General features: G+C 42.7%; 1 protein-coding gene and 1 long non-coding RNA gene across 3 annotated transcripts; one reads left to right on the top strand and one right to left on the bottom strand.

The window, feature by feature from the left end:
* Window positions 1-825: 825 nt before the first annotated feature.
* On the bottom strand, window positions 826-6,344 carry LOC116585923. The gene is made up of 2 exons (XR_004283807.1): window positions 6,165-6,344; window positions 826-1,384 (listed from the first exon to the last, which is right to left on the bottom strand). It is a non-coding gene; the product is annotated as an uncharacterized LOC116585923 (long non-coding RNA).
* A 53-nt stretch (window positions 6,345-6,397) lies between these two features.
* Window positions 6,398-20,859, top strand: ZNF879 (zinc finger protein 879). 2 transcript variants are annotated; one of them, XR_004283806.1, is made up of 6 exons: window positions 6,398-6,503; window positions 7,708-7,775; window positions 11,363-11,489; window positions 11,941-12,036; window positions 17,355-19,725; window positions 20,359-20,859. XR_004283806.1 is itself a non-coding variant. In XM_032335324.1 (5 exons), the coding sequence occupies exons 2-5, from the start codon at window positions 7,743-7,745 to the stop codon at window positions 18,800-18,802; spliced, it is 1,704 nt and encodes a 567-aa protein (XP_032191215.1). In that variant the 5' UTR covers window positions 6,398-6,503; window positions 7,708-7,742; the 3' UTR covers window positions 18,803-20,859. The 2 variants fall into 2 exon arrangements, 1 of the variants encoding a protein (XP_032191215.1); XM_032335324.1 differs by having other exon boundaries at window positions 17,355-20,859.
* Window positions 20,860-27,499: the final 6,640 nt, after the last annotated feature.

Below are 27,499 nucleotides of genomic sequence, written 5' to 3'. Positions count from 1 at the left end.
CAACTTTCCTGGCTCCCCTTCTCCTGAGCCCTGAAACTTCGCCGGAGAGCGTTTTTAATAAATCTTGCCTTGCACCCACTTTGCCTGTTGTTGTGTTTATCTCGCCGAAAAACTTTACAAGTATCTGATCAAATCTTTTGCCCATTTAAAAAATTAGGGTGTTTGGTGTAGTACAATGGGAGTTTTTTGAAAGTTCTTTATATATTCTGGTTTATAAATCCTTTATCAGATAAATGCTCAAGTGGTTTTCCCCAACTGTGTCTTGTCTTTTCATGCTCCTAAAACTGGAAATTTTTCATTTTGATGAAATCCTATATGTAGCTTTGTAGACACTGAAAGGCCTGGACAAACCTCACCCCACCCGAAACTTGTTTCCGCCCAAAGTGTTATCAGCCAGCTACTTCTGCTTCTGTAAAAGTGCTTGCTCAAAGCGCGGGCTAACTAGCTACTTTCGCTTCTGTTTGAACGCTTGCTTGATGTGCGCGCGGGCTCCCAACACCAATCAACCAACACCAGGTATGATTTTTTTTAACTTGTCTGTACTCCTCCCCAAACTTGTTTGTACCTGCTTATAAAAACCCTGCATTTACTCTGCTTGGGATCTCTCAGCGTCACCGGCAACGAGTGCGTGGAGGTCCGGGTGCGAACTCGTAATAATCGACCCTTGCTGTTTGGCTTTGACTTGCGTCTCTGGTGGTCTTTTAAGGTGGGCGTACAACGCACACGGCATTACAACACCTGGTAAGTCTCTCTCCTTGGCAACATCATGGAAGTACAGGTTCCCCCATATACTTAATAGAAAATAAAATACAGTCAAGCCAGATCTCTAATTTTGGTTCTAAGTCTCCTTGTTGATACTGATGGGTAAGTAGACAATAACACTACTCCAAGAGATGCAGACAGCAAAAAGCATACTTGACAGTCTGGAAGGTAAGCTGCCAACAGCTGAAGTGGTGATTCCATCCTTGGCCAGTGTCTCTCTGAACAGAGGTCTGTGGTCCAGAGCACTGGTGTGTTAGGTCCTGGCAGAAAAGCCCTCCTTTTGGTGGATGTCTTATTCTCCCCGAAGCACTCCAAGCTGAGCTGGCATTACCTTCTCATGTATTAGGTCCAAGACTCCAAACACTGATGGCCTGGTGGGCCAGAAGGTGTGGGCAGCGCTGGTGAGTGAGTATTCACACTTTGGGGAATGAGGCAACTTGGTGCAAGTCCTGCTCTCCTCCCTACTCGTGCAGCCAGTGCCCTGGGTCCACATTCCAACCCAGAACAGAAGCTGATGCTGGGGCTCAGGACACAGGCTAGATGTGTGGAGAAGGAAGAAATATCCAAAGCTGGCAAATGGAGAGGAGGGCTGCGGGTCTCTCTCCACTATCTTGATTGGGACCTATGGCCACACAACAATTTTATCAAGAATTTAAAAATGTTACTTCAAAACTTTTCTAATCTGATGACACAACGAAAGCTTATGCAACAGATAAAATCTTGTGTTTTGAGACAAATATCCTTTTATTTCTATTAAACTGAATATACAATTATTGTTCCCCAGGTGACCAGCTTTTGTGTACTTTTTGTGTACTTTTGTGTACAGTGTGATTTCACATCAACAAAACACAGTGAAAAGGCAATTTTGTGAAGATCTAATTACAAAAATAAATAATTTATATTTTAAAAAGAATGTTGCCTTAAAAGAATATAGTTTAAGACTACTCTGTGACTGGCTACAAAGTGAGATACCATGTTTCCATTTGCCTACTGGTCTCTATTAAATATTTAATATACATACTTAAACATTTAAAAAAATTTACATCTGAAGTGAAATGGTATCTGTGTCATCCCCTTGAAAAAGACAAGTACCTTAGCCTGTCATCATATCTTTGCCATTCCCTTTTGTTATCATGTGTTTTTAATCCTATTATTAAATCTTCACAATACTCCCCAAGAATCATTTTGATCCCTGATATTTTACTAATGTACTTACTACATTCTCCTATAATCCATACAAGTTACACTGTTTTGATTTTTTTTTTTTTTTTTTGAGAGAGAGAATGAGAGAGAGCATGCAAGCAAGGAGGGGCAGAGAGGAGAGAGAGAATCCCAAGCAGGCTCTATGCCCAGAGTGGAGACCAGCATGGGGCTCCATCTCACAACCCAGAGATCATGACCTGAGGTGAAATCAAGAGTCAGATGCTCAACTGACTTGAGCCATCCAGGTGCCCTCTTTGATTTTTTTTTAAATGACTATATTTATCACTAATTCCATCAGAAATATTTTAGGGATTACAATCTATGCAAATACTTTCAACTTCCAAACGCATTTACTTCACTCACAATTGAAAGCTAGATTAAAGGGTTATAGACTTACAAGTTCTAAGTCATTTTACTTTAGGAATTTGAGGATATTAGTCCACACCATCTTCTAGAATCTGGTGCTGCTGCTGAGTCTGATATCAGCCTTACCCTCTTTGCTTTGCCTAGAAGAGTGGGCATGCTTGATTACCCAACATCCATTCCTATTTCCCAACAGAACCTTGATTTTGTCTCCATGTCCACATCACACCGAACTCCTGAGCAGCAGAGAGGAGGGAAGGAAGAAACTTGGTTTTCTGACGACCTCACTGAACTACTCATTCTGCTGGAGCTAGAGTCCTACCCAAGAATTTCTGGCTCTGCCTTTATCATTTGAGACAACTAAATTTTATTTTTATATCCTTGTAGCTCCTAGGATTTTCTGTTTATCCTTAAGAGTTCTGAAACTTTATCCAGGATATATTTTTTTGTAGGTCTCTCCTGGCCCAACACCATCATTATGTTCTGTAATTTATTTATAATTTTTCCTCCTTTTCATTTCCTGGCTGCTGCTTCTGAATCTTTCTACTAGATGGATTTTGGATCTCAGGGCACACTGCTGCATACCTTCCAAGATTTTCTCTCAATTCCTGGGGTTCTGATGGTATTTTCTAGAGCTGTAGGGGATCTATTCCTTTGAAAATTAAATTTGTATGTGTTTTTGTCATTTTAAGGAATATTAAGAGAAAAAAGGAGGCCATCATGTACTCAGTGTCACTTTATTATTATTATTATTTTTAAGATTTTATTTATTTATCAGAGAGAGGGGGAGAGAGTGAGCACAGGCAGACAGAATGGCAGGCAGAGGCAGAGGGAGAAGCAGGCTCCCTGCTGAGCAAGGAGCCCGATGTGGGACTCGATCCCAGGACGCTGGGATCATGACCTGAGCCGAAGGCAGCTGCTTAACCAACTGAGCCACCCAGGCGTCCCCAGTGTCACTTTATTTATACTTTGTAAATCTCAATGTTATATTGTTTTGCCAGTAACAGTTCATAACTGTTACATCTTTATTTCGTATTGCTATTATTTTTATTGCAGTAAAAGTCACGTAACACAAAATTTACCATTTTAGTCATTTTAAGTGTACAGTTCAGGAGTACTAAGTACATTCACATTGTTGTACAACCATCACCACCATCCATTTCCAGAACTTTTTCATCATCCAAACTCAAACTCTATACCCATTAAACAATAAATTCTCATTCCCCTCTTCCCCAAATGCCTGGTAACCACCATTTTCCCACTTTTTATAAATCGATTCTAACGACCTCATATAAGTGGAATCACAGTGTTTGTTCACTTTGAGTCTGCCTTATTTTACCTGGCTTGTCTTCAAGATCTGTCCACGTTGGAGCATGTGTCCGAATGAGCATGGGTTCTTTCCTTTATATGGCTGAATGATTTTCCATTGTGCGCCTACACCACATTATGTTTAGCCACTCATCTGTCCATTGACACTGGCTTGTTGCCATCTTCCAGCTACTGTAAATATTGCTGCTATTAACATTATACAAATACTAGTTTAAGTCATCACTTTCAATTCCTTTGGGAATATACCCAGAAGAGGAATTGCTGGATCACGTAGTAATCTTATTTTTAATTTTTTGAGGAAAATACTATTTTCCACAGCTGCACCATTCTTCAGTCTTGCCAGTAATGGATTCCAATTTCTCCATGTTCTCACGACCACTCATCTGCTGTACTGTACTGTCCTGTTTTGTTTTGACAGCAGACAAACTAATGGCTGTGAACTGCTCTTTCAATGCCTTTTTTGTTTGTTTGTTTAAGATTTTATTTATTTATTTCACAGACAGAGATCACAAGTAGGCAGAGAGGCAGGCAGAGAGGAGGCGGGGAGCAGGCTCCCAGCTGAGCAGAGAGCCCGATGTAGGGTTCGATCCCAGGACCCCGGGATCATGACCTGGGCCGAAGGCAGAGGCTTAACCTCCTGAGTCACCCAGGCACCCCTCAATGCATTTCCCTAATGTTAGGGATAGGGATTACCTTTTATCAATATGAAACAACTAATTTTGTCCTATTTAATTATTTTTATTTTGAAGTGATCCTTGTCTTATTGTAACTATGAAAGGAAAAACCTGAAACAGTCGCTCCTGTCAGGACAGTATGTTGAAAATGGAACCAGGGGGCCATTAAGGATGTGGGGCCTATGCAGTTCCACTTCCACACAAAACGCATACTTTAAGGATAGCTCAACACCAAACCGAAATATCCTGCTTCCTGCAGCCCAGACAGCAATCTGTGAATTCGACAGAAATTAGACTCTTTCAGCCAATCATAATTTTGCAAAGCAATCTAGCTAAGACTTCTACGAATTCCTCTCCTAGGAATCCTAGGAATTCCTCCACCCCCAAGGCAGAGCACTATATGGGTTTTCTCCCAAATACAGGCGTCTCTCCAAATGCAATTCCTAAGACCCCCCAAATAAATTGTTATTTGCATTTGTTTGCATTTTTTGCATTCCTTTTTGCATTTATTGTCTGACATCACACTGTGATCCCAGATTTTTTTTTTTCATATTTTTCTGGCATATTTTAGTTAATCTCTTTGTTTTGCACCTTCAAGCGCCCTTTTGTTCTAATTCTGTTTTGTAAACTGCAATGCTGGTTATTTTAAAAAAAGAAATCATTCAATCCTCAGGGAGCACCCGATCTTCACAGTACTAGTCACTGACTGATGCATTTAGGAAGCAGATTATAGTCAACGCTACAAGACAAACTTTACAATTCAAAGGAGTTATTTTTACTATTTATTTGTTTGAAGATTTTATTTATTTATTTGAGAGAGAGAGAGGGAATGAGAAGGGGGAGGGGTAGCGGGAGAGGAAAGCCCAATGCGGGACTCCATCCCAGTCAAGAACGTGGGATCATGACCTGAGCCCGAGGCAGACGCTTAACCTACTGAGCCACCCAGGCGCCCTCAGAAGAGGGTCTTCATTAGAAGACCCTCATAATGAGGACCCTCATTAGAGGGTCGTAAAAAGGGAAATGACAGGCTTGCGCTTGTGTTTGTTTTTATTTTTTTAACCCAATGTGAATGTCGGTTTAAAATACATCTTTTACAGGTTACGACACTCAGACAACTGTTTAGAAACTCAAAAACGTGTAAAATATATAAAAATAATAAACAGCCGAGAACAAAAGACCGCAATAATGAACATAGCAACGGCTCGCCGACTAGACGGGTTCCCTCCCGTCAAGGGAAGAGAAACCACAAGCTTAGTCCGGTCGAAGGATCCTGAGGAACCAAACCAGGCAGCACAGCCCGAGGAGACAAGCCGGCACAAAAGGCCGCAATATTCGCGGAAAGACCCCTGCAACGCATCTCACCACGCGCCTCAAGGGTCGGCCGCACCCTGAGGCTGACCGGAAAAGCGAGCTGGACCCTGCCTGTCCTCTGCTTCTGAGGCTCCCGTTCGGGACGCCGAGTCTGACCAGCTCCGATAAGGGCACAGGTCCTGGCTGTTTCTGCGCATTTAACCCGGAGCCGAACGAACCTTGGCATTCCAAGAATTCTTGTTGCCGCAGTTCACTCACCCACCGAGAACAAGCAGCAGGGAGTGGCTAATTTTGCACATTTTTTTTTTAAGATTTTATTTATTTATTTGACAGACAGAGATCACAGGTAGTCAGAGAGGCAGACAGAGAGAGAGAGGGAAGCAGGCTCCCCACTGAGCAGAAAGCCCGATGCAGGCCTCGATCCCAGGACCCCGAGATCATGACCTGAGCCGAAGGCAGAGGCTTTAAACCACTGAGCCACCCAGGCACCCTAATTTTTCACATTTTTAAACACATACTCACTTTTCCCGAAAAGCGCGCTCCACAGGACCGGCGGTGACAGAGGCGTTAAAGACGCGGCGGCAGCCTTCTGGGGGTTCCCAGGAAGACGGCTTTCTCCAGCCTTAGGGCTATTGGCCCATATCGGGCACCCTAGGTCGCCGTCCCGCGATGACCTCTGGGAAATAGAGTTCGTAAGGAAAAGCGCTGCCGTTCAGCCCAGGCACCGGTTTCCAAGTCTCGTGCGCAGGCGCAGTTGCGCCCGGCGGCCTGGCGGCGGTGGTGAAAAATGTCCCCAGGCTAGGTATCCTGCTTGTCTCCGGTGCGGTGCGCCGGTTGGCGTCCGGGTCGCGGCGGGCCCAGGTACAGGGTGCCGGTGAGAGCGGGCCCGGGGTGTGCAGCTCCTGCGGCGGGGCCAGGGCAGAGGGCTGGCCGCCGCGCGAGTCCCAGCCGAGTCCCAGTCGCGTGCGTCCGAGCTGCGGCGGCCTCGGCAGGTGAAGGCGGCCCGGGAAGGGGGCGTTGCCCCGGGAGCACTCCGTTCCCGCGGCCCCCCTTCCCCGGAAATCGGAGCTGTCACTGCCTGAGCCGCGGGAGCCAGCCTCGGGCAGCGCTCCTGGAGCAGTGGCCCCAGAACTGAGATTGCTGGGAGCTCTGCCCTGTTGGAGGGTTCGTGCACCCTGGGGCGGTTTTTGGCTGATCGCGTTTGTTGGTCTCTCCCCCCACCGCCCTCCAGTTTCAACTTTATTTTATGTGTATTAGTTTTTGCTATCCTTGCTGTATTGAGCTTGTGTGGCCCTGTTCTCAGAGTGAATCCTAGAGTGATTTGACTATTCTTTTTTTGTTTAATTTTGTCCTTTTGCTGAGTTACTTCCCTTTTCTCCAAAATTTAAATTCATCTCTAGCCAATGATGCTCTTTCTTTTGAGACTTGTGGGGGTTTTTTGGAGCAGGGAGAGGATGGGTAATGTTTTCGTTTATATTAAGGAGATTTGATAACTCTTTCTTCATAAAGGAAGCACCATTTCCAAGGGGAACAGAGGACTTATTTTTGGTTTGCTCTTCCGGAAAAGAACACCAATTTCCTTCAAATGTTAGTGAAGAGTGATGATAATTACCGTATTATTATATTTTGTTGTCATACATTATATCTAATTATAGAGTATGTTAGGTACAATGTAATTATTATAATTGTAGTACATCTCAAAATATTTAAGTACAGATGTGCGGAGTATTTACTTCTCTTTCGTTGAACATCTTTGTGAGCCGGGCCTTACTCTGTTAATGTCCATGGGATGGTTCTAATTCCTTAGTCTGATTTACCTTTATTCAGAAACCACTAGCTGAAAGGTAGCAGGCCGGGGACTGGAAGTAGGTTTGCCATGCACTCTGGGTTTGGGTGGCCATGCTCACGGACCCTCCAACGCAGGGATGCGTGGGCTCTCAGATTCCCTCTGGCTTTCGTCTGCAGAGTGCTCAGTGTGTGGATCTAATTTAGTCATGCCTCGTGAGGGTGGGAGTACAGACAGGATGGACAGACAGACTGCTCACAGTTTCTTTTTCCATTTCAGGAGCCTTCTCTAGGAGGGGCAGCAGGGAGGGAGAAATGGCCACAGGGTTGCTCCCAGCCCAAGCTCAGGTGAGTCAAGGCTCCTTTCTTTATCTGCTTTCTTGGTTCAGAGTTCGTGAACCCACTGAATCCGTTGTGGTTGAGCCCATGGAGGGACCCAAGGGCCTGGTGGGGTAACTCTTGAAGGAAGCTGTTTGTCTGGTGCTTGGGATCAGTCTTCTTGGGAATTCCCGGCTTAGCAGCTAAGTCCCTCTCCAGTCCTGTTCCAAAGCCACACCAGAGCTCTGTGAGGGATCTAGGTTTGTTTTTTGCCCTGTGAAGGGTGGAACCTGAGGGAGTCCGATAATTCTCTCTGTAACATTAGGAATTCAAAGAGAAAATGTATGGTCTTTACCCTTAAGGAACTGAGGACCAGTCAACTAGAGTAGTCCCTCATAGGAGTCCAGGTGATTTTTCTAGGAAGATCCAAAAAAGAGGACCTCTGAATCAGCAAGCGTGGTCAGGGATATTTCTAGTATAACTGACTCTTGAACAACACAGGGTTTCAGTGTTGCTGCGTGAACTGGGGAAGCCCAGCGGCCTCGACCCAGCCTGTCCTTGAAGGAGTTGCTGAAGGTTCCTGGTCTTGTCTCAAGAAAGAATTCAAGGACCGACCCACAACACAGCAGATGAGTGACACAATGGGAAAGTTTATTAAAGCAAAAAATATACTCTCAAGATAGGAGAGCAGATGGCCTTGAGAGAGAGAGAGGGAGCAAGCACTTTGCACCCTGGGGTTTGAGTTGCTATCTTTTATTGACAGTTGTTAACTAGGGGGTAGGATATTCATTACTTGGGCTAGGGACGTAGCGTTTCAGCTTTCTCTTCCTAACTTGGTCAGGGTTTCCTGTCCAGCCAGCTGCTATCTTGGGCCTGTGTGGTTTAATCTGGCTTGTGAAGGGCTGCCAGGGCAGCCTCTGACCTTCCCTATAGCTGGTCACGACTTCCTCGTTGCTGGCCTCCATTCTGCTAGAAGCCAACATTCTGCCTACTCTAACATACAGGCTTGGGCTCTGACCCCACCTGTCCCAAGCAGTCAGAAATCCACATACAACTTTTTTTTAAAAAGTTTTTATTTAAATTCGAGTTAGCTAACATATAGTGTAACACCGGTTTCAGGAGTGGAATTCAGTGGTTCATCAGTTACATGCAGTACCCAGTGCTCATCACAACAGGTGCTCCCTTAATGCCCCCCATCTAGCCCCACCCACCTCCCTCCAGCAACCCTGTTTGTTCTCTACAGTCAAGAGTCTCTAATGGTTTGCCTCCCCTCTTTTTCTTTTTTTTCTTTATTCCCTTATGTTCATCTGTTTTGTTTCTTAAATTCCACACGTGAGTGACATCATATGGAATTTGTTTTTCCCTGACTGACTTATTTGCTTAGCATAATACACTCTAGCTCCAGCCACATGGTGGCAAATGAGAACTCCACATATAACTTTTGACTCCTCCAAAAACTTCACCACTAACCGTAGTTAGTGTTGGCTAGAAGCCTTGCCAGTTCTGTCAATTAACACATATTTTATATGGTATATGTATTCTATACTGTGCTCTTATAATAAAGCATCCAAAGAGAAAGAAAATGTTATTAGGAAAATTAAAGGGAAGAAAAAAACACATTTACAGTACTGTATTTATTGAAAAAAAGTCTCTATATATTTGGACCTGCTCAGTTCAAACTCCTGTTATTTGAGGCTTGGACTATATTGGGAAATTTAGGGCTTATGAGCAGGACCAGATTAAAAGAGCTGGTGAAAGGAAAAGGAATCCCAGCTAGATAGGACTAGTGGTCTTGGGGGACGGATTGAGGGAAATGAAGCATCTGGTCCACCGTGTTTTCTTCCCTTCTTGGCCCTTTTGTGGCACTTAATAGAAATACAATTAAGAACACAATCTCTTCCCAACCCAGAAAACCTCTCCACAGAAGCAGGAGAGAAAGAAAACACTTTTATCATTGAATAAGTGCTCAGCCCGAATGTCACGTGCATTACAGACCATCCTCCCGAAGAGATTGTCAAGACAGAAGGCTCACTTGTATGTTGAATGGCTACAGCCCAGTTTGGACATTCGTCAGGTGACCCGTTAGGCCTGCCCACTCCCAGGAGACTGAGAGGTTGGCACATTCAAAGAGATGGCTTCCAGGCCTCCACGGAAGTGGTCCGGAGTTGTGAGCCTGGCAAGTGACTTCCTGAGCCTTTGAAAAGACTTAGAGTAGCCCCTCCTCCCCCGCCCCGCATCCATCAGGGAATTGATGGTTTCAGTTACCAGATGATCCTGCTTCCAACCTCTCCTTAGAAGGTCAGTAGTAGCCAGATACTCACTGTACCACAAGCCTGTGTCATTCTCCTCACTTCCCCTCGTGTAGGCACTTTACCCTCCTGGGCACTCCTCACACTCCTGGGCACTTTATCCTTTCACACTCCTGGGCGAGCCACCAAGAGAAACTACACCAGGTGAGCTGTTGCACCAGGGAAACTTTATTTGCAGCATATAAGATCATGCCAAATAACTTCCAAAGCCGTGACTCCCCAAGCCAGGGTGTATGGGTTCCTGTTATTTAGGGTTAAGCTGAATATTTTATTTTATTTTATTTTTTTTAAAGATTTTATTTATTTATTTGAGAGAGAAACAGTGAGAGAGAGCATGAGCAAGGAGAAGGCCAGAGAGCGAAGCAGACTCCCCATGGAGCTGGGAGCCCGATGCGGGACTCGATCCCGGTACTCCGGGATCATGACCTGAGCCGAAGGCAGTCGTCCAACCAACTGAGCCACCCAGGCGTCCCAAAGCTGAATATTTTAAAAGGGGATCCTTGTCACTGTATGTGGAGGTGGGCGTAAGGTTGCACATGCGCCTTAAGGAAACACGTCTGAACACACGTTGTATGTTATGTAAACGAGACTGTGTCCTCCTTGGGCAGAGATTGTAGTATCCTAAGGAGGTGGAGGTAATTGTCAGTCATTCTAGAGGTCACTCCACGGTCCATCTGTGCAAGGTGAGTTGGGGCTGTAGCTCAAACTGGTGTGAATGGTGTGGGACGACTGGAGAGCTTGTCAGTGAGACTCTTGTCCAAGTCGCTACTGCTGGAGGGGTGGTTTCACTTTCCATCTTGAGAGATAACTTGGAAAAAAAAGCTCAAGGAAGAATGTGGGACACAGGTCCGTGAGCACAAGCAGGTGGGCAGTCAAGATCAGATCTTGGGGTCTAGCTGTAACGATATCGCAAGCAGAAGGGTAATTACAGCACAGAAAGGTGTTTTGAGAGGGAGAGACCACAGTCACATAATTTTTGCTACAGCATATTGTCGTAGTTGTTCTGTTATGACTTGTTAATCTCTTACTCTGCCTGATTTATAAATTAAACTTTATCATAGGATTGTATTTGTAGGAAAAAAAAAAAAAGTATATGTAGGGTATAGTACGCTCCAAGTTTTAGACTTGGAGAGGGGGGTTCTTAGAACATAGCCCCTCCTGCAGAAGTGGGGACAACTGTATGTGCATTTGGAAAGGACAGAGACTTGTCTAGAGATGCTCGTAGCCCTGCATGGCAACAGGGTGACTGCTCAGCCACCCCTTTGGGGGTCTGGTCCCAGGTGAGCAGGAACGGGTTTGCCATTGCAGGAGTCTGTGACATTCAGGGACGTGGCTGTGTTCTTCAGCCAGGACGAGTGGCTGCGCCTGGACTCCGCACAGAGAACCCTGTACCGAGAGGTGATGCTGGAGAACTACGGCACCCTTGTCTCGCTGGGTAAGGACCTTTCCTCATGATGGAGAATCTGTGGAGGGAGCTTCGTGGGGCCCTCCCCAAGGAGGACACTTGGAGGGCTTGGTCACGTTCAGCCGCAGGTGGGCTCTCAGGGTGGCAGTCGCTATCCCCTCTGCTGCCAGGAGAGGCCTTGGGTTGGTAGAGTCAGTGATGGGCAGCCTTTGTGTGCTTTTGCCATACTTTGGCTCCGCACTCTGTCCCTCTGGGTCTCCTGAGAGGTTCCAGTAGAGGCATGCACAGCCAGTGCCCTGACTTTCTTCCTGAGACCACCTCCTGGCTGTCCTCAAAAAAGTTTTATCGAAGCCCCTTCTTGAAAAGATGTCTCCTTCCTTCAGCTGTCCCTCTGCCCCGGAGCCCCGGGGGCTGGATCTGTGTGCCAGGATGGCTGCTCATATCTGTACAGCAGACTCATTCTCTTCTTGCTCACAAACAGGAATCCTATTTTCCAAACCAAAGGTCATCTTCCAGTTGCAGCAAGGGGAAGACCCCTGGATGGTGGAAAATGGAGTTTCTCAAGGCCCATGTGTAGGTGAGTGACAATGATTGGGAAGTTGCCAGAGCATTTTCTCACTTCCTGGGTGCTACTGCTCAGGAGACGTGGACCAGGGCCCTCCTGAATGGGCCAGGCCGGGCTGGAAAGGCTGAGAATGGCATATTCTCTCTATCTTTCTGAGCCCTGATACAGCAGGTTCAGAGAGAGAGTTGAATTCTCCCAAAAAGGGCCCACTTGTCTCCAGAATCCTTTGTAATGTGAATGAAGAAAAGGTAACACTGTATATAATACGTAAAGGTTTGTGACTCATGTCTTCTCCTCCTTTTCTGACTGATCTTTTCTTTTTTTTTGGTTAATTTCTGTTACTTAAATTCAATTAGGCAACATATAGTACATCATCAGTTTCAGAGGTAGAGGTCAGTGATTCATCAGTCTTTTTTTTTTTTAATTTTTTAAATTATAATTCTTTTTTTTTTTTTTTTAAGAGTTTATTTATTTATTTGAGAGAGAGAGAGCATGAGAGGAGAGAGGTCAGCGGGAGCAGCAAACTTCCTGCTGAGCCGGGAGCCCGATGTCAGACTCGATCCCAGGACTCCAGGATCATGACCTGAGCCAAAAGTAGTGGCCTAACCAACTGAGCCACCCAGGTGCCCCCCTGCCCCGCTTTTTAAAAAGATTTTGACAGATAGAGACCACAAGTAGGCAGAGAGAGTAGAGGAAGCAGGCTCCCTGCTGAGCAGAGAGCTCGGTGCGGAGCTTGAGTCCAGGACCCTGGGATCATGACCTGAGTCGAAGGCAGCGGCTTTACTGAGCCACCAGGGCACCCCTCATCAGTCTTATATAACACCCCGTGCTCATCACATCCCATGCACTCCTTAATACCTATCACCCAGTTAGCCCATCCCTTATCCCCCTCGCCTCTAGCAACCCTCAGTTTGTTTCCTATAATTAAGAGTCTCTCATGGTTTTTCTCCCTCTCTGAGGACTTCCCATTCAGTTTTTGGACTGACGATTTTAAATTATTGTCCCTTTGGTTTGAACAAATTTCTATCTATACAGTACATCCCTCATTGTTCCAGCTTGGGTTTTTGTTTGACTTTTTTGGTTTGCAAATTATTACATACGGTTCGGCTAAAAAGGAAACACAGATGTATGCATATTTATATACTACAAGAGAGTGAGAAGGCAGGGGTAGCAAAATGGTCATAAATAGAATTTATGCAGAAGGTTTGCAGATGTTCAGTATGGCATTCTCCTAAATCTTTTGTGTGAAAATATTCAAAATAATACACTCCAGACCCTGGCTGCTAGGATGTATCTCTCAGTCTCTAAAACTCCTCTGGGTTGCTGGGTCCTTAAGCTCTCATTTGCCGTTCTGCTTTGTCTTTGGTTTTTGTTGTTCCTGTTATTGTCATTTTGGATTTTTTTTTCCCATCTTTGCTTTTGTTCTGTTTTGTTTTGATTCTAGCACCAGACGGTGGCTCTCTCCTTTGAGCTTTGCTTCTTATCATTTATTGTCATTTATTCCTCACATGGCAGGACATAGGTTTTCTGGGTCAGCTCAGTCCCGTGTTTCCATGCATTAGCTTTGTCTTCAGCTTTCCCCCTTTGGTTTGACTAGAATATTCTCTTGGATAATGTTTTCAGAAAGGTTCATGTGTGCTCTTTTTGTGCATGTCTAAAATATTCTTTTACCTCTCCAGTGAGAATTATGGATCTAGAATTCTGGCATCAAATTTTTTTTTTTCCCCTTCACACTTGACTTTAGTGTCTGAGTATTGAGTGTCCTTGATAAAAAGTCCTCTGTTAGCTTAATTCTTTTTCCTCTGTCTTCTGTGTAGAAATCTGATCCCCCTTTTTTTTTCATCTTCTGTCTAGAATATTATAGGATTTTTTTTTTATCTTCGGAATTTAGAAGATTCACTAGGTTGTATCAAATACCAAGGAGTTTTTGGGTTAATACCGTTATTTGGCATCACAGTGTCCTTTGCTTTGTAGAGTCAAGTCTTTTTTTCACTTCAGGGATCTTTTTTCCTATGGCATACTAACATATATTCTGTCACATTCTACCAATAATCCAAGGAAGCTAGCTGTAAAAATAATGATAAAATAAAATAGAAGTTTGGTCAGAACCTTAGAAAGTGAATGTATCTGGTAAGGGCCAGCATAGTAGCCCTGGGTGGATCTAGAATTTAGCTCTGAGCTTTCTGGTTGGTAAAGAAATCATTAGTATCCAAATTGACTGTGTTCTTCTTTTGCAAGCAGTTGAAAAAATATTAACTACTTTTAATTTATAGAAGGAATACATCGTATTGTTAAAAAAAAAGGGGGGGGGCTTGCTGCCTGGGTGGCTCAGTCGGTTAAGCTTAGGTTGTGAACCCAGGATCCTGGGATCGAGCCTCGCGTCGGGCCCCATGCTTGGCAGGGAGTCTTCTCTCTCTCTCTCTCTCTTCCCCCGTGTCAAATAAATAAACAGAATCTTTTTTTTTTTTTTTTTTTTTAAAGAGATAGACCTGAAATTTTGCCAACCAACCATGGTGAACCTTTGTTGATATTTTACTATTTATCCTCTCAGGTTATGACTATTTGAGTGTGATTGTGTTTGTGCATGAGGGAGAGAGAGACACACGGAGAGAGAGATTGATGTTACATACTGTTCTCAAACCTCTTTTTTTTTTAAAGATTTTATTCATTTATTTGACACAGAGAGAGATCACAAGTAGGCAGAGAGGCAGGCAGAGAGAGAGGGGGAAGCAGGCTGCCAAGCAGAGAGCCCGATGCTGGGCTTGATCCCAGGACCCTGAAATCCTGACCTGAGCTGAAGAAGGAGACTTAACCCACTGAGCCACCCAGGCGCACCTCTCAAACCTATTTTAAATTGTGAATGTACTTCAGCTCTTCAGCCTTCATTAAATAGAGGCCCACCTTTCTGAAAGAGCTCTATTGTATTATTAAGCCATATTTTATTAAATAATCTTCCAGAAATTTTAATTTCTAGTTTTTTCCTACTATTACGAGTGCTGTAGTGGCTTTGGAGTACAAAGGCATAATATAAAGAGAAACAGAGAAAAGGTCCAGAGAAGAAATAATTATAGTACAAAGGCATGAGTATTACCATTAAAAAAATCAAGGAGGTTGCCTCGGTGGCTCAGTGGGTTAAAGCCTCTGTCTCCGGCTCAGGTCATGGTCCCAGGGTCCTGGGATCGAGCCCCACATTGGGCTCTCTGCTCAGCGGGGAGCCTGCTTCCCTCTCTTTCTCTGTCTGCCTTTCTGCCTACTTGTGATCTCTATCAAATAAATAAATAAAATCTTTTAAAAAAATAAAGGAATATGAATTTGAAAATTCACCCAGGATTCTTTGAAAAACTATTCAACTTCATTATAATCAATGAATTACAAACTAAAGCAATGAGAAGCCATTTCCCCCTTATTACCCCAAATTAAGAAATACATATCCAGTGTTTTCCTGTTGCTCCGAGTGATACCTGAGTATCTTTTGTGGGATTTTGATGGGTGTAGTTTTTCTGCAGGATGGTCTGGCTTTATTAAAATCAATTCTAGGTTTGGAAATTTATCTTAAGGAAATAATTGTGCAGAGTTGCAATGGTGGTAGAAAGAATGTTAATAACATGAGGTATCACTGAGGAGAAGAAAGCTGAGTCACTCTTAGAAGGGGATTTATTAAATTACAATTATGTTTGTGCTTTGAAATCTTACATTGCCATTAAAATGATGGTGTAAAAAAAAATGATGGTGTCAACCTTCATTTGTTCCTATGGAGAGAAGCCTACAATTTTTTTAAGTGAAGAATAGGTAGGGGGAAGTGTAGTTTCAACCTATTTTTATTTTTCAATCGAAAGTGTTTTCTAATATCCAGAAAAATTCTGGTGAGCTGAATTCCACATCTAGCAATGATTATATTTGTGTGTTGTGTATATATATAATCGTGGTAAACTTGATTTTCGTATTTATAGTTTTCTGTATTTTCTTTATTTTTCTTACAATGATTATATGTCTCTTTTCTAGTTAAGAAAACACATTCATTCTTTTTGAAGCAGTGACACCATTCCTTGCACTGTATTCTAAGTGATCAAAAGTAGACTGGAAATTCAAGAGTGTACTCTTCCCCCAAGTTTCCCCATATCATTACATGGTACCAGTCTCCCATCGAGTGCGGGCCAGAAGCTGGATATCATCCTTCAGTCCTCTCTTTCATGTACTCAGGATATACGTACTCTTGTCATCTCTGCCTTCAGAGCATCCCAAATGTGCCCCCCTCCACTGCCATACCAGTGCAGACTGCCATCACCTCCATCCAGTCTCCCGAGTGGCTGCTCTACATCTGTCCTTGTTTACCCCCACTGCCAATGACAATCCATTTGTCGCACCACCACTGTGATCCTCTTTAAACAAAACTGTCCTGTCCCTCCTAGCCCACAGTGATCCTCTGAAGAAATTCCAAATGTCTTCCATATGGCTCCTGCGTACTTCTTTTCCTCACCTCCTAACACTGTCTTGTTCCCTCTTGCTCAGGCTACACTGGATGAATCTGGGTTCCTGGACAACTTGAAGCTGACTCTGACCTTACATTCTTTCTGACCGAATCATCTTTATACCCACGTTTTTGCATGGCCATCTCTCGTTATTGAGATCCCATCTTTAATTCTACTCTCTTATCACCCAGTTTAAAATGTCAGCTCATTTACTCTTACTGCACATCACCTTGTTTTTGTTTTCCTCGATCTCATCACCCCCAGGACTCATCATCCCTAGTTTATTTCATCACTTGGTCACTGTCAGAACCCTGCTGCTAAAATGTAAACCCTTGTGAAAACTGGATACCTGCCTGATATGTTCCCCATACTTCTGTTCTTGACCTTTGCATGGTGGCTACTCAGTAAAGAATTGCTTGAACGAGTGAGGAAATGTCCATCACGATACCACATACAGCACTCAGAGGAGTTCCACAACAGCAGTTTTCACTTATAGCCCCTCTGAAGTTTCCTTGTGGATTTACCTTGAGTGCACCAGTGACTGACGTGGGAAAGGGAGCTGAGGAGTAACACAACCCACTGAACTCAGAAGTGCTCTGTCCCCTGCTGACCCAGCTTCGTTCCTAGAGCAGGCCTGGCTGCCCTTGTTGGAGGAGCTTTCCTTGGAGCTCATCCACATACAGCTTTCTGCAGACCTCTCCACCCAGGCATGTCTCCCATGCTGCTGCTTTCTCTTGCCCTTCTTTCTCTCCATCCTTTCTTAAACATCCAGGACATATTTGTTAGCAATCCTTATATATTTTGGTATCACTTTTCTTTATTCTTAGTGCAAGGGAGACTTACCTGTTCTGTTTATTTTAGGATGGGAACGCTTATTTGAAACTACAGTTTCTGAAGAAGAAAATCAGGAAGTAATGAATAAACTCCTAGGGGACGGTCCTTTTGACTTCAAGTTGGGGAAAGCCTACATAAATGAGGACAAGCTAGGGAGGCAACAAGGCAAAAAGAACAAACCTTTCAGGAAAGTCTTAATCACCATCAAAAACACCTACATGAGGGAGAGGAGCTTTGCGAGTATTGAGCTTGGGAAAAATCTCAGTCTGAAATCACCCCTTATTAGAAAACCCAGACTTGTTTCCAGAGGAAGGAAACCCCATTCCCAGCAGTATTCAGTTCTGTTTAAACAATTGGGAGTCAATACGGTGCGCAGATGTTACAAATGTAACATCTGTGGGAAAATCTTCCTCCACAGTTCTTCCCTGAGTAAACACCAGAGAATCCATACTGGAGAGAAGCTCTACAAATGCAAGGAATGTCGGAAAGCTTTCAGCCAAAGCTCTTCTCTCACTCAGCACCTGAGAGTTCACACAGGAGAGAAACCTTACATCTGCGGCGAATGTGGGAAAGCCTTCAGTTTCACCACGTCTCTCATTGGACATCAGAGGATGCATACTGGAGAGAGACCCTATAAATGTAACGAGTGTGGCAAAACATTTAAAGGAAGCTCATCCCTGAATAATCACCAACGAATTCATACTGGAGAAAAGCCCTATAAATGTAACGAGTGTGGGAGAGCCTTTAGCCAGTGCTCATCTCTTATTCAGCATCACAGGATTCATACTGGAGAGAAACCCTATGAATGTAGTCAGTGTGGGAAAGCCTTTACTTCAATATCGCGGCTAAGTAGACACCATAGAATTCATACTGGAGAGAAACCCTTTAATTGTAATGAGTGTGGGAAAGTATTCAGTTACCACTCAGCCCTTATCATACATCAGAGAATTCACACTGGGGAGAAACCTTATGCATGTAAAGAATGTGGGAAAGCCTTTAGCCAAAGCTCTGCTCTGATACAGCATCAAAGAATTCATACAGGAGAAAAACCCTATAAATGCAATGAATGTGGGAAGGCCTTCTCATGGATTTCCCGGCTTAATATACACAACAGAATCCATACTGGAGAGAAACCGTATAACTGTAAAGAATGTGGAAAAGCCTTCAGTTCCCACTCAGCAGTTAATACTCATCGGAAAATTCACACTGGAGAGAAACCTTATAAGTGTAATGACTGTGAAAAAGCTTTCAACCAAAGCTCAGCTCTCATTCAGCACCAGAGAATTCACACTGGAGAGAAACCCTTTAACTGTAAAGTATGTGGGAAAGCCTTCCGACAAAGTTCATCCCTTATGACACATATGAGGATTCATACAGGAGAAAAGCCTTATAAATGTAAAGAATGTGGGAAGGCTTTTAGTCAGAGCTCATCCCTTACCAATCATCAGAGGACTCACACTGGAGAAAAACTATAAATAAAACACATGTGGAAAGTCTTCCAACTGAAGTTCATTTTGTACTCAATTTCAAAAAAACTCGTCCTGGGCAGAAAGTGATGAAGAGTAGTTAATTGTGAGTTAAACTTCAGAATGTAGACCTCCTCAGACATCAGAGACTTCATGATGCAGGTAACGTTAAGTGTATTAGGAAAGCTACTATGAAATGTTTTCATAGTTTTTAAGTTATCATGGCTATAAGATAGAGAATGTGTAAGATTCTTCTATCTTGTTCCTGGTGACATGTGATAAGAGCCCCCAGCTTTCGCAAGCATTACCGGGAAGCCTGTTGATTTATGTAAAAGTGCAGCCATAAAATCCAGACTTTAGATTAATCTAGGAATCTATTTTTTGAAATGACATTTGAGTGTTATGCAAGCCAGTTATACTAAGAAGAATGTTTTGGAGAAGAAATATAAGCAGGTGACCTGTAGCTACCTCACTGTCGCTAAAATATGTTCTTTAATAGTTTAAAGGCAAAACGTGTACTTGGTGGTTGTGAAAACTTTTTGGGTTATTTCTTCTTTGCTTTCCAAGCCATTTACCTGAAAAGAAAATCACTCTGTAAACTCTGCAGGCACATGGTCCTGTGTTTTCTCCCCAACAACTTGTTCCCAGCTCTGAAGCAGATCTAAACTTTATTTTAAATCACAGAATGCATGGTATTTCACTTGGTTTTATCACAAAGTGATTACCTTTGCTGCGTGAGGTTGAGAATTAAAGGTTATTCAGAGAACTACTGCTTTTGCGAGTTACTCCACTGATAAATGTGAGTGATGATCTTACAGTATAAGATGGGAGCGTGCCTCCTGGAACCCAGGCTGTGCCTCCTTCATTAAGCTCTCTGGTTACCATCCAGAAAGGCCCAGGAAGAATGTGGATCACCATTCATCCTAGCTGAGGTAAAGTGAACCAGGTATTTTCACTTCCTCCCACACTCTGAGGGCCACAAGATAGAAAATCAGACTCTTAAGTTCAGTAAATGGGCTGTTAGATTCTTCAACAAGTTAGCACATTTCTACATTTCTAAAATGTGAATAATAATTCTGGCAAGGTAAAAACAGTTATCTCCCAAGTCAGACTAAAATTGTTGAACTTTACAGAAGCAACATCCTCTAGTGTTGTCCAGTATCAACTGGAGTGGGCAAGCACTTAAGGACTGAACTACCTATTTTATTAAAACAAAGGGGGGGGATAGTTTCTTTTTCTTTGTCAAATAGTTAAAAAAATTACCTCAGAAAAGGTACTATTGGGGATAGGGACTGAGCTCAAGCCAAAAATCATTGAATTCAATGTTTGCTTCCTGGGACCAACTAATCAGTTTTACTGTTCCAGACTCATGAGGAACAAACTTTTCTGAGTCATGTAATCTTCCACTGCAGTACCTCTTTCCTCACAACCATTTTTTTAAATTCTCTAATTTCTGGGAAAATTCTAGGAAAACATAACTTCACTGTCTTTGTCCAGTTAGGTTGCCATGATAAAATACCACAGCCTGGGTGGGTTCTAAACTACCGAAATTTAATTTCTTACAGTTCTGGAGGCCAGGAAGTCCAAGATCATGGCTTCTACATGGGTGTGTTCTTGTGAGGATCCTCTTCCTGGTTCCTAGCCAGCGCCTTCTTGGATCCTCACATGGTGGAAGGGGCGAGGGAGCTCTCAGGCCTCTAATGAGGACACTAATCAAATTCATGAGGCTCTATCTGTCCTCATTATAGTCACCTCCAAAGGCCCCACCTCCTAATACTATCACCTCTAGGGGTAGGGTTTCAACAAGAATTTTGAAGGGGCACATGTTTAGATCATCATACCTCCCAGTAACAGTATAGTCCTAAAAATAATCCCTCCAAATAAATCTGAATAAAGTTACACAAAGAAAATATCAGGCCAGTTATTTTTACATTGAAGTCTCTCAAACTTGCGGGTAACAGGCTATTTGAGTCTGATGTGGGATCATCCAGAGGTGATCGTGTACATGCACAATGATTCCAGGTTAATCTGACAATATAATCTACCAAGATCTGAGAAGGAAAGTACAAGAAAGAAAAAAAAAAAACAGGCCCATATCATCCAGGAACAAAAATGTAAAAATCCTACTAAACAAAGCAAATGTAATCCAGCAGTACCTCAGCATAGTTCATACATCAGGATAAATGGAAATTTTTCATGGGAATGGGTGGGTTACTTAGCATTAGGAAACTTAGAGTGGCTGTGTACTACTGGAGCAGGTTAAAGGTTCAAAATCCATACCTTCATCTCAGTGATGACAAAGCAACCAAAACACTCAGCACCCATTCATTGTAAAAACTTAGTAAGCAGTGGAAAGTTTACTTAGCCTGGTAAAAGGGTATTTACCAAAAACCTGCAATAAAAAAATGGTAAACTATTAGAAGTAGTCATATGACAGGAGCAGTATAGAGAAATACCAAATTATTCAATAATGAATAATGGCTCTGAGAAAAACATTTCATCCACACAGAAGAAAAGTTGGATGCCTGCCCTTGCCACAAAAAGAATTCTGTGAAAGGCAAAATTGTATATCTTTTGGAAGAAGATGTAAGGAATAACTTTATGACCTCACAATAGGGAAGGATTTTTTAAAGCAGAATACAAATAAGCCATGAAATCTTTTTCTATATTTGCTCACATTAAAAAAAAGAACACCTGGTTATCAAAATATACAAAAATGGAATTGAAAAGACATAAAATAGATCTCTCCACATTTTTTGACAAACACTTAGTGTCTGGAAGGTTTAAATACTTTGTACAAATCAACTTAAAAAAAGAAAAAGACAACCTTGTAGGAAAAAAAGTGTTCTGAATACATGACTTCTTCTTTCACAAAAGAGGAAATAGAGATTTCTAAAAACATGAAAAGTGCTTAAAAATGGAAATTGCGATCACAGAGAGGATTTTATGACTTTTAAAATAGATCTTATTTTTAATTTTTTTTTTTGTTTTTTAGTAGGCTCTGTATCCAATGTGGGGCTTGAACTCACGATTCCATTATCAAGAGTCACACACTTCCTTGACTAAGCCAGCCAGGCACCCCAAATTTTATGATTTTTTTTAAGATGAGTAAAAATGAAGATGTGTGACATTACTGAGTTTTGGAACGTATGTGGAATAACTGGAATCCATTCTCCACTAGTGGGAGTGTAAATTGATATAGACCATTGGCATCCTATAAAGTTGAACTTGTGCATGTCATCAAATACAGAAGTCCCACTCCTATGTACATGATAGATAAATGTGTGTATATGAGTAGTAAGAGACATGAATAAAGATATTCTTAGCAGCACTGCTTGTAGACGCTGATGCTTGGAAGTAGTCCGAATGTCTGTTAATAGGAAAATGAATAATTTTGAAATATTAACAATGTAGAGCAGCAGTGAGAATAAGTGAACCAAAGCTATAAGCAAACATGAATTTAAAGGCCTGTTGACTTTTCAAAAGTCCTAGGAAACAACATATGGTATAATAACATGTTCTGCAATATTAAATTGATTTTAAGTGTTTATACATACAGTAAAGATACTAAAAATAGCAAGTGACTGAAAGATAAGATAGTCTAGCTATCTGTGGCAAATTTAATGGCTTAAAGCAACAATTTATTAGTACTGTTGGTTCCATATGTGAGTTCAGTTGGGCAGTTCCTACTTGGCGTCTCTAATGCATTTGTGGTCAGAAAGCAGCTGCCGTTCACCTGGGCTTGGTGTCCAGGGTGGCTGACACCCAGTGATGTCTGCTGCTGAGACCCCAGTTGGGCTTCGCACAGAAGGGTGCCTGTTCCTGAGAGGCAGTGTCCCCAGAGCCAGCACCCTAAAGGATCTACACTGAAAGTGCCGATCTTAGAACTCAGCTTTGGAAGTCATATGACATCAATTCTGTATTCTCTTGGTGAAAAATGGTATATGAATGTGGTCCAGATTCAAGGGGAGAAACCGATACAAGGATATAAATACCAGGGTTATGGTTCATTGGGATGATATTTGGAGACCAGCTACCATGCAAACACACAATTCAGGATGGTGATTGCCTCTGGCTGTCAGGTAAGGAAGTGACTTGGGGAGAAGCCTGGGGTTCCTCAGCTTGCCTGATGCCCGAGAGAGCCTGCCTTCTCAGGAAAAGGTTACCCAGGCCAGCCAGAATGAGGATCAGTAGGAAGGCCAGTGTGTATATCAGTAAAAATGATTAAATTGAGTTTTTTGCCGCAACTCTGTACTGGGTCATTTAAAGTAGGATAAAACAGATCTTTACTGCCAGATCACCCTAGGTGAAGTGCACATCAAGTTTAAGAGGTTGTATTCAAGGGCCATTTCAAGGTCATAACTTTTTTTAAAAAAAGATTTTTATTTATTTTTTTAAATAGAGATCACAAGTAGACAGGCAGGCAGGCAGAGAGGAAGGGAAGCAGGCTCCCTGCTGAGCAGAGAACCTGATGTGGGGCCTGATCCCAGGACCCTGACATCATGACCTGAGCCGAAGGCAGAGGCTTTAACCCACTGAGCCACCCAGGTGCCCCTCAAGGTCATAACTTTTTTAAAAAAAAAATTATTATTTTAGAAGAGAGTAAAGAGAGCAGGGGGAAGGGTAGAGTGAGAGGGAGAATCTCAAGCAGACTCCATGCTCAGCAAGAAGCCTGACTCGAGGCTCAATCCCTTGAGATCATAACCTGAGCTGAAACCCAGAGTCCGGTGCTCAACCAGCTGTGCCCTCAAGGTCATAACATTCTTTTGGCCACTGTTGAATTTAAACATGCCTCCTCAACAAAACTATGAACACCTCCCTTTCCTGTCTATACGTCCCCTTCCCATTCATCTCCCTAGATCACCAGATGAAGAGAGATGGTTCCTATCCCAAGTCAGGAAACACATACTAAAGTAAAACTAGTTTACTAAAGTAAACTAGACAGAAGAGAACACATTCCATTTTTATACCTTTCTAATGGGCCATCTTCAAAGCAACCTGAAAAGGAATATGCTCTACCTTTTATAATAGAATTGACATGCCTGATACATTGAATTTATAGTGTTCATACTAATTAAATTATTTAAAATGTCCACCCTTCAGGTGGGTTGGGCCCTTCTCTTACCAAACCCATTTTCTCATGAAGAGCTCTGTGAAATGAATAGGCTCATTTTTTCCCCCGTAGACTGTTCCTCCATTGGCTTTGTCCAGTGTTTTCCACATGGTTAGGTTTATGCTGGGAGGAAAACTACCAAAGCAATATTGTATTCTCAGTTCATGGTCTTATCACATTGGGAGACTTGTGATGTTGGTAATTTCAGCCTCACCTTGGTCGAGGTTGTGTCTGCCTGATTTCCCACTCTAAAGTCACTGTTTTTCTCTTCACAGTCATTAGTATTTTGACAGGTGATCCGATTAGTGTATGCATGTACGCCTGTACTAGAAAATCTCACCTCCACCAGTTTTAGCATCTATAGATGACACTGGCTTTATTATCATCACAATGGCTTCCACATAGAGATCTCATAGTTCTGTCATTTCTTATACCTTTATTAATTGGCCTTCTACTTTAGGGAAGTGTTTTATCTTCGGTTTTTATGACTGGAAGCATGGGTTCTTATTTTATTTAATAGACTGTAATCTGCTAATATCTTTGTGTATGTTGATGCTGAAATTGTCCCAGTCTTGGCCTCGAGAGACCCTGCAAGCCTGTTTCTGTGTCCTTTCTGTCGCAGGCTTGAGTCCGTATCTAAAATCTGTAAGTTGCGTAAACCTACTTCTGTCTTGTAGCAACATATGACTTCTTGACTGGATGACTTAGGGGTTGGAGGAGGAATTGTGGAGTCAAAACATTTGGGGGGATTTTCTCTCTTTTCTTGCAGGATCTTCTGTTTCCTCCTCTTGCTACTTTCCCCCTTGACACATGGCTTCCACATTGCTGTCTTTCCATTAACAATATTCTCCGCATAAAGCATTATCTTTCTGTGGATGTCTCCTCACCTCACCTGTATTTTTTTAAAACTTTTTTAATATTTTAAATGTCATTTAAAATATTTAAACTTAAAAATAATATTTTAAATAATATTTTTAAAAAATATTTATAGGACTTGTCACTATAACCATGTTTAAGTGTACAATTTAGTGGTATTGAGGATATTCACAATATTTTGTAACCATCACCACAATCTATTTCCAGAAACTTTCATCACCTCAAACAGAAGCTCCACACCCATTAAGTAGTAATTCCCCCGTATTCCCTGCTGCCAACCCCAGTCACCTCTTTTTTTTTTTTTTAATTCTTTTTTAAAATTTATTTGACAGAGAGAGATCACAAGTAGAGAGGCAGGCAGAGAGAGAGGAAGGAAAGCAGGCTCCCTGCTGAGCAGAGAGCCCAATGCGGGGCTCGATTCCAGGACCCTGGGATCATGACCTGAGCTGAAGACAGAGGCTTTAACCCACTGAGCCAGACCCTGGGATCATGACCTGAGCTGAAGGCAGAGGCTTTAACCCACTGAGCCACCCAGGCGCCCCGCCTGGTCACCTCTTATTCTCCTTGTGCCTCTCTGAATTTGCTTATTTTAGATTATATAAGTTGAATCATATATTTGTCCTTCTGCGTCTGGCTGATTTCACTTAGCATAATGTCTTCAAGGTTCATCCACATTATAGCAGGTGTCAGGATTTCCTTCCTTTTTAAGACTAAGTAATGTTCCATTGTAAATAACCATCCCATTTTATTTATCCATTTATGTGCTGATGGACATTTGGGTCGTTTGCACATTTTGGCGATCTGGAACAATGCTGCCATGAACATTTGTGTACAAGTGTTTGTGTGGACATTTCTCTTGGGTAGATACTTAAGAGTGGGATTGTGGAGTCACATGAGGGGTGGATATTATAGCCAAACTCTTTGCCACTGTGGTTGATCAGCAACATGTGAAGGTTCCGGTTCCAATATGGGTGGTTCTACATCTCTGCCAACACTTGGTATTTTCTGGCTTCCTTCTGTAATAGTCACACTCAAATGTGTGAAGTGGTGTCTCATGCTGGTCATAATTTGCATTGCCCTGATGACTAGTGATGTAGAAGCTCTCTTTTATAAGATTTTTGCCCATTTTTATATCTTTTGTTGAGAAATGTTCTGTTCAAATCCTTTGCCCATGTTTGGAATAGACTGTTCTGTTGTCGAGTTATAGGAGTTGTTTAAATATCCTGCATGTACTCTGAAGCACTATTCTGTTCCCTTCTACACCTGTACAGTTTTGCTGTTTTCACACACAGAGTGTACTTTCTCTTCCTGGTGGTGGTTTTATACCCATTTTAGGAACACTACTGCCTCTTTCACTACTACCTCTTTCCTCTGCCATATCCTTTGTTGTTTTTCCAAAGGCTGTGATGGGAATTTCAGGTTTATACCATCATCACTACCTCATCTACCCAAAGAAACATTTCAGTTATCTTCCCAAACAACTACACATCATGTCTGCCCCATTTTTATTTCTCTCTATCTTTAAGTGCCTACTGTGTACCATCGTGCTCAAGACAGAACACACCCACTGTCATGCCTGTGGCAAGAGGTCTAAAAGCTGCTCTGTAATAATCACAGTTGCTTCGTGATCTCTGCTTCAGTGGAAAGACATGGGCTCAGTTGGAAGAGCATGCAGCTCTTGATCTCAGGGTCATGAGTTCAAGTCCCACGTTAGGAGTGGAGCCTACTTAAAGATATGAGCAAAAGAAAACAAGCTGGCAAGAATTCAATTTCTTTTAAGCAAATTATATACAATAAAAAATTGTATACAAAAAATGTAAGTTTTCATGACTCCATAAATTGATAGGGTTGTAATGGAATTACCCTTCGGGCCCCTCTGTTCCAACACCATCTTGCTCAAGCATCTCTTTGCTTGGGTCACTTGGGTTATTTTTCCTAAACATTTGCCATCCCTTTTGAATGCTATAATACACTTTAAACTTCTATGGGAGTTCATATAAGGCAAGAAGATATGAATACTTTATGGAGTGTTTCTTTGAGAACATTCAGGTTCACAGTAGAATCTAGGTGGCATTTTCCACAGTATACCCCATGTCCCCAAGTCCAGTGGGTCCAGTGGGCTCTATTCCACATTGTCCAGGAACAGACCATGGACTTCTGAGCTAGCCCCAGTCTCTCAGCCGATTCCTTTGACCCTTTGGTTAACTCTCAGCATGGCAGTCAAAGTCATCACTTAGAAATGGACATCAGAGGATGGACAAGGGAGACCCTGGGGTCCTGAGGCCTCTGCCCTGCCTGTCGCTGGGATTCTGCAGGAGGCTCTTGGTCATGTTGCAAGAAGGAATTCAAGGAGAGATGGGACACGCAGTTGAGCAGTGTAAGTGGGAAAGTTTATTTGAGTGAGAGTATGCTCCCCCCAGCAGGGGAGCACGAGGGGAAGCTAGGTTTGGGTCTCTACATCTTTTACTGACAGTTCTTAACTAAGGGTGGAATATGTATTACTTGGGGAGAAGATTTCTTGCAGAACAGAGTTTCTCACCTTTTCTCCCTTACCTGATCAGGGTCTCCAGCCTTCTTTGTCTTGGGCCTGTCTGCTTTGATTTGGCTTCCTGTGGCTTTGTTTTGGGTACTGCTGTCCAGACAGGTTTCTAATATCCCCCATAGCTGACCCTGACTTCCCCCTCCCCTGTTTGCTGACATCCAGCAGCCTATTAACC

This window comes from Mustela erminea, chromosome 3 (genome assembly GCF_009829155.1).
Source record: "Mustela erminea isolate mMusErm1 chromosome 3, mMusErm1.Pri, whole genome shotgun sequence".
NCBI lineage: Eukaryota > Metazoa > Chordata > Mammalia > Carnivora > Mustelidae > Mustela > Mustela erminea.
The sequence above is the reverse complement of the archived record's forward strand: the minus strand, read 5'-3'. Positions and strand labels throughout refer to the sequence as shown.

Coding starts and splice junctions, on each gene's coding strand:
- ZNF879 (XM_032335324.1), top strand. CDS start 7,743: ATGGCCACAGGGTTGCTCCCAGCCCAAGCTCAG. Junction 7,776..11,362: donor TGCTCCCAGCCCAAGCTCAG/GTGAGTCAAGGC, acceptor TTGCCATTGCAG/GAGTCTGTGACATTCAGGGA. Junction 12,037..17,354: donor TTCTCAAGGCCCATGTGTAG/GTGAGTGACAAT, acceptor TGTTTATTTTAG/GATGGGAACGCTTATTTGAA.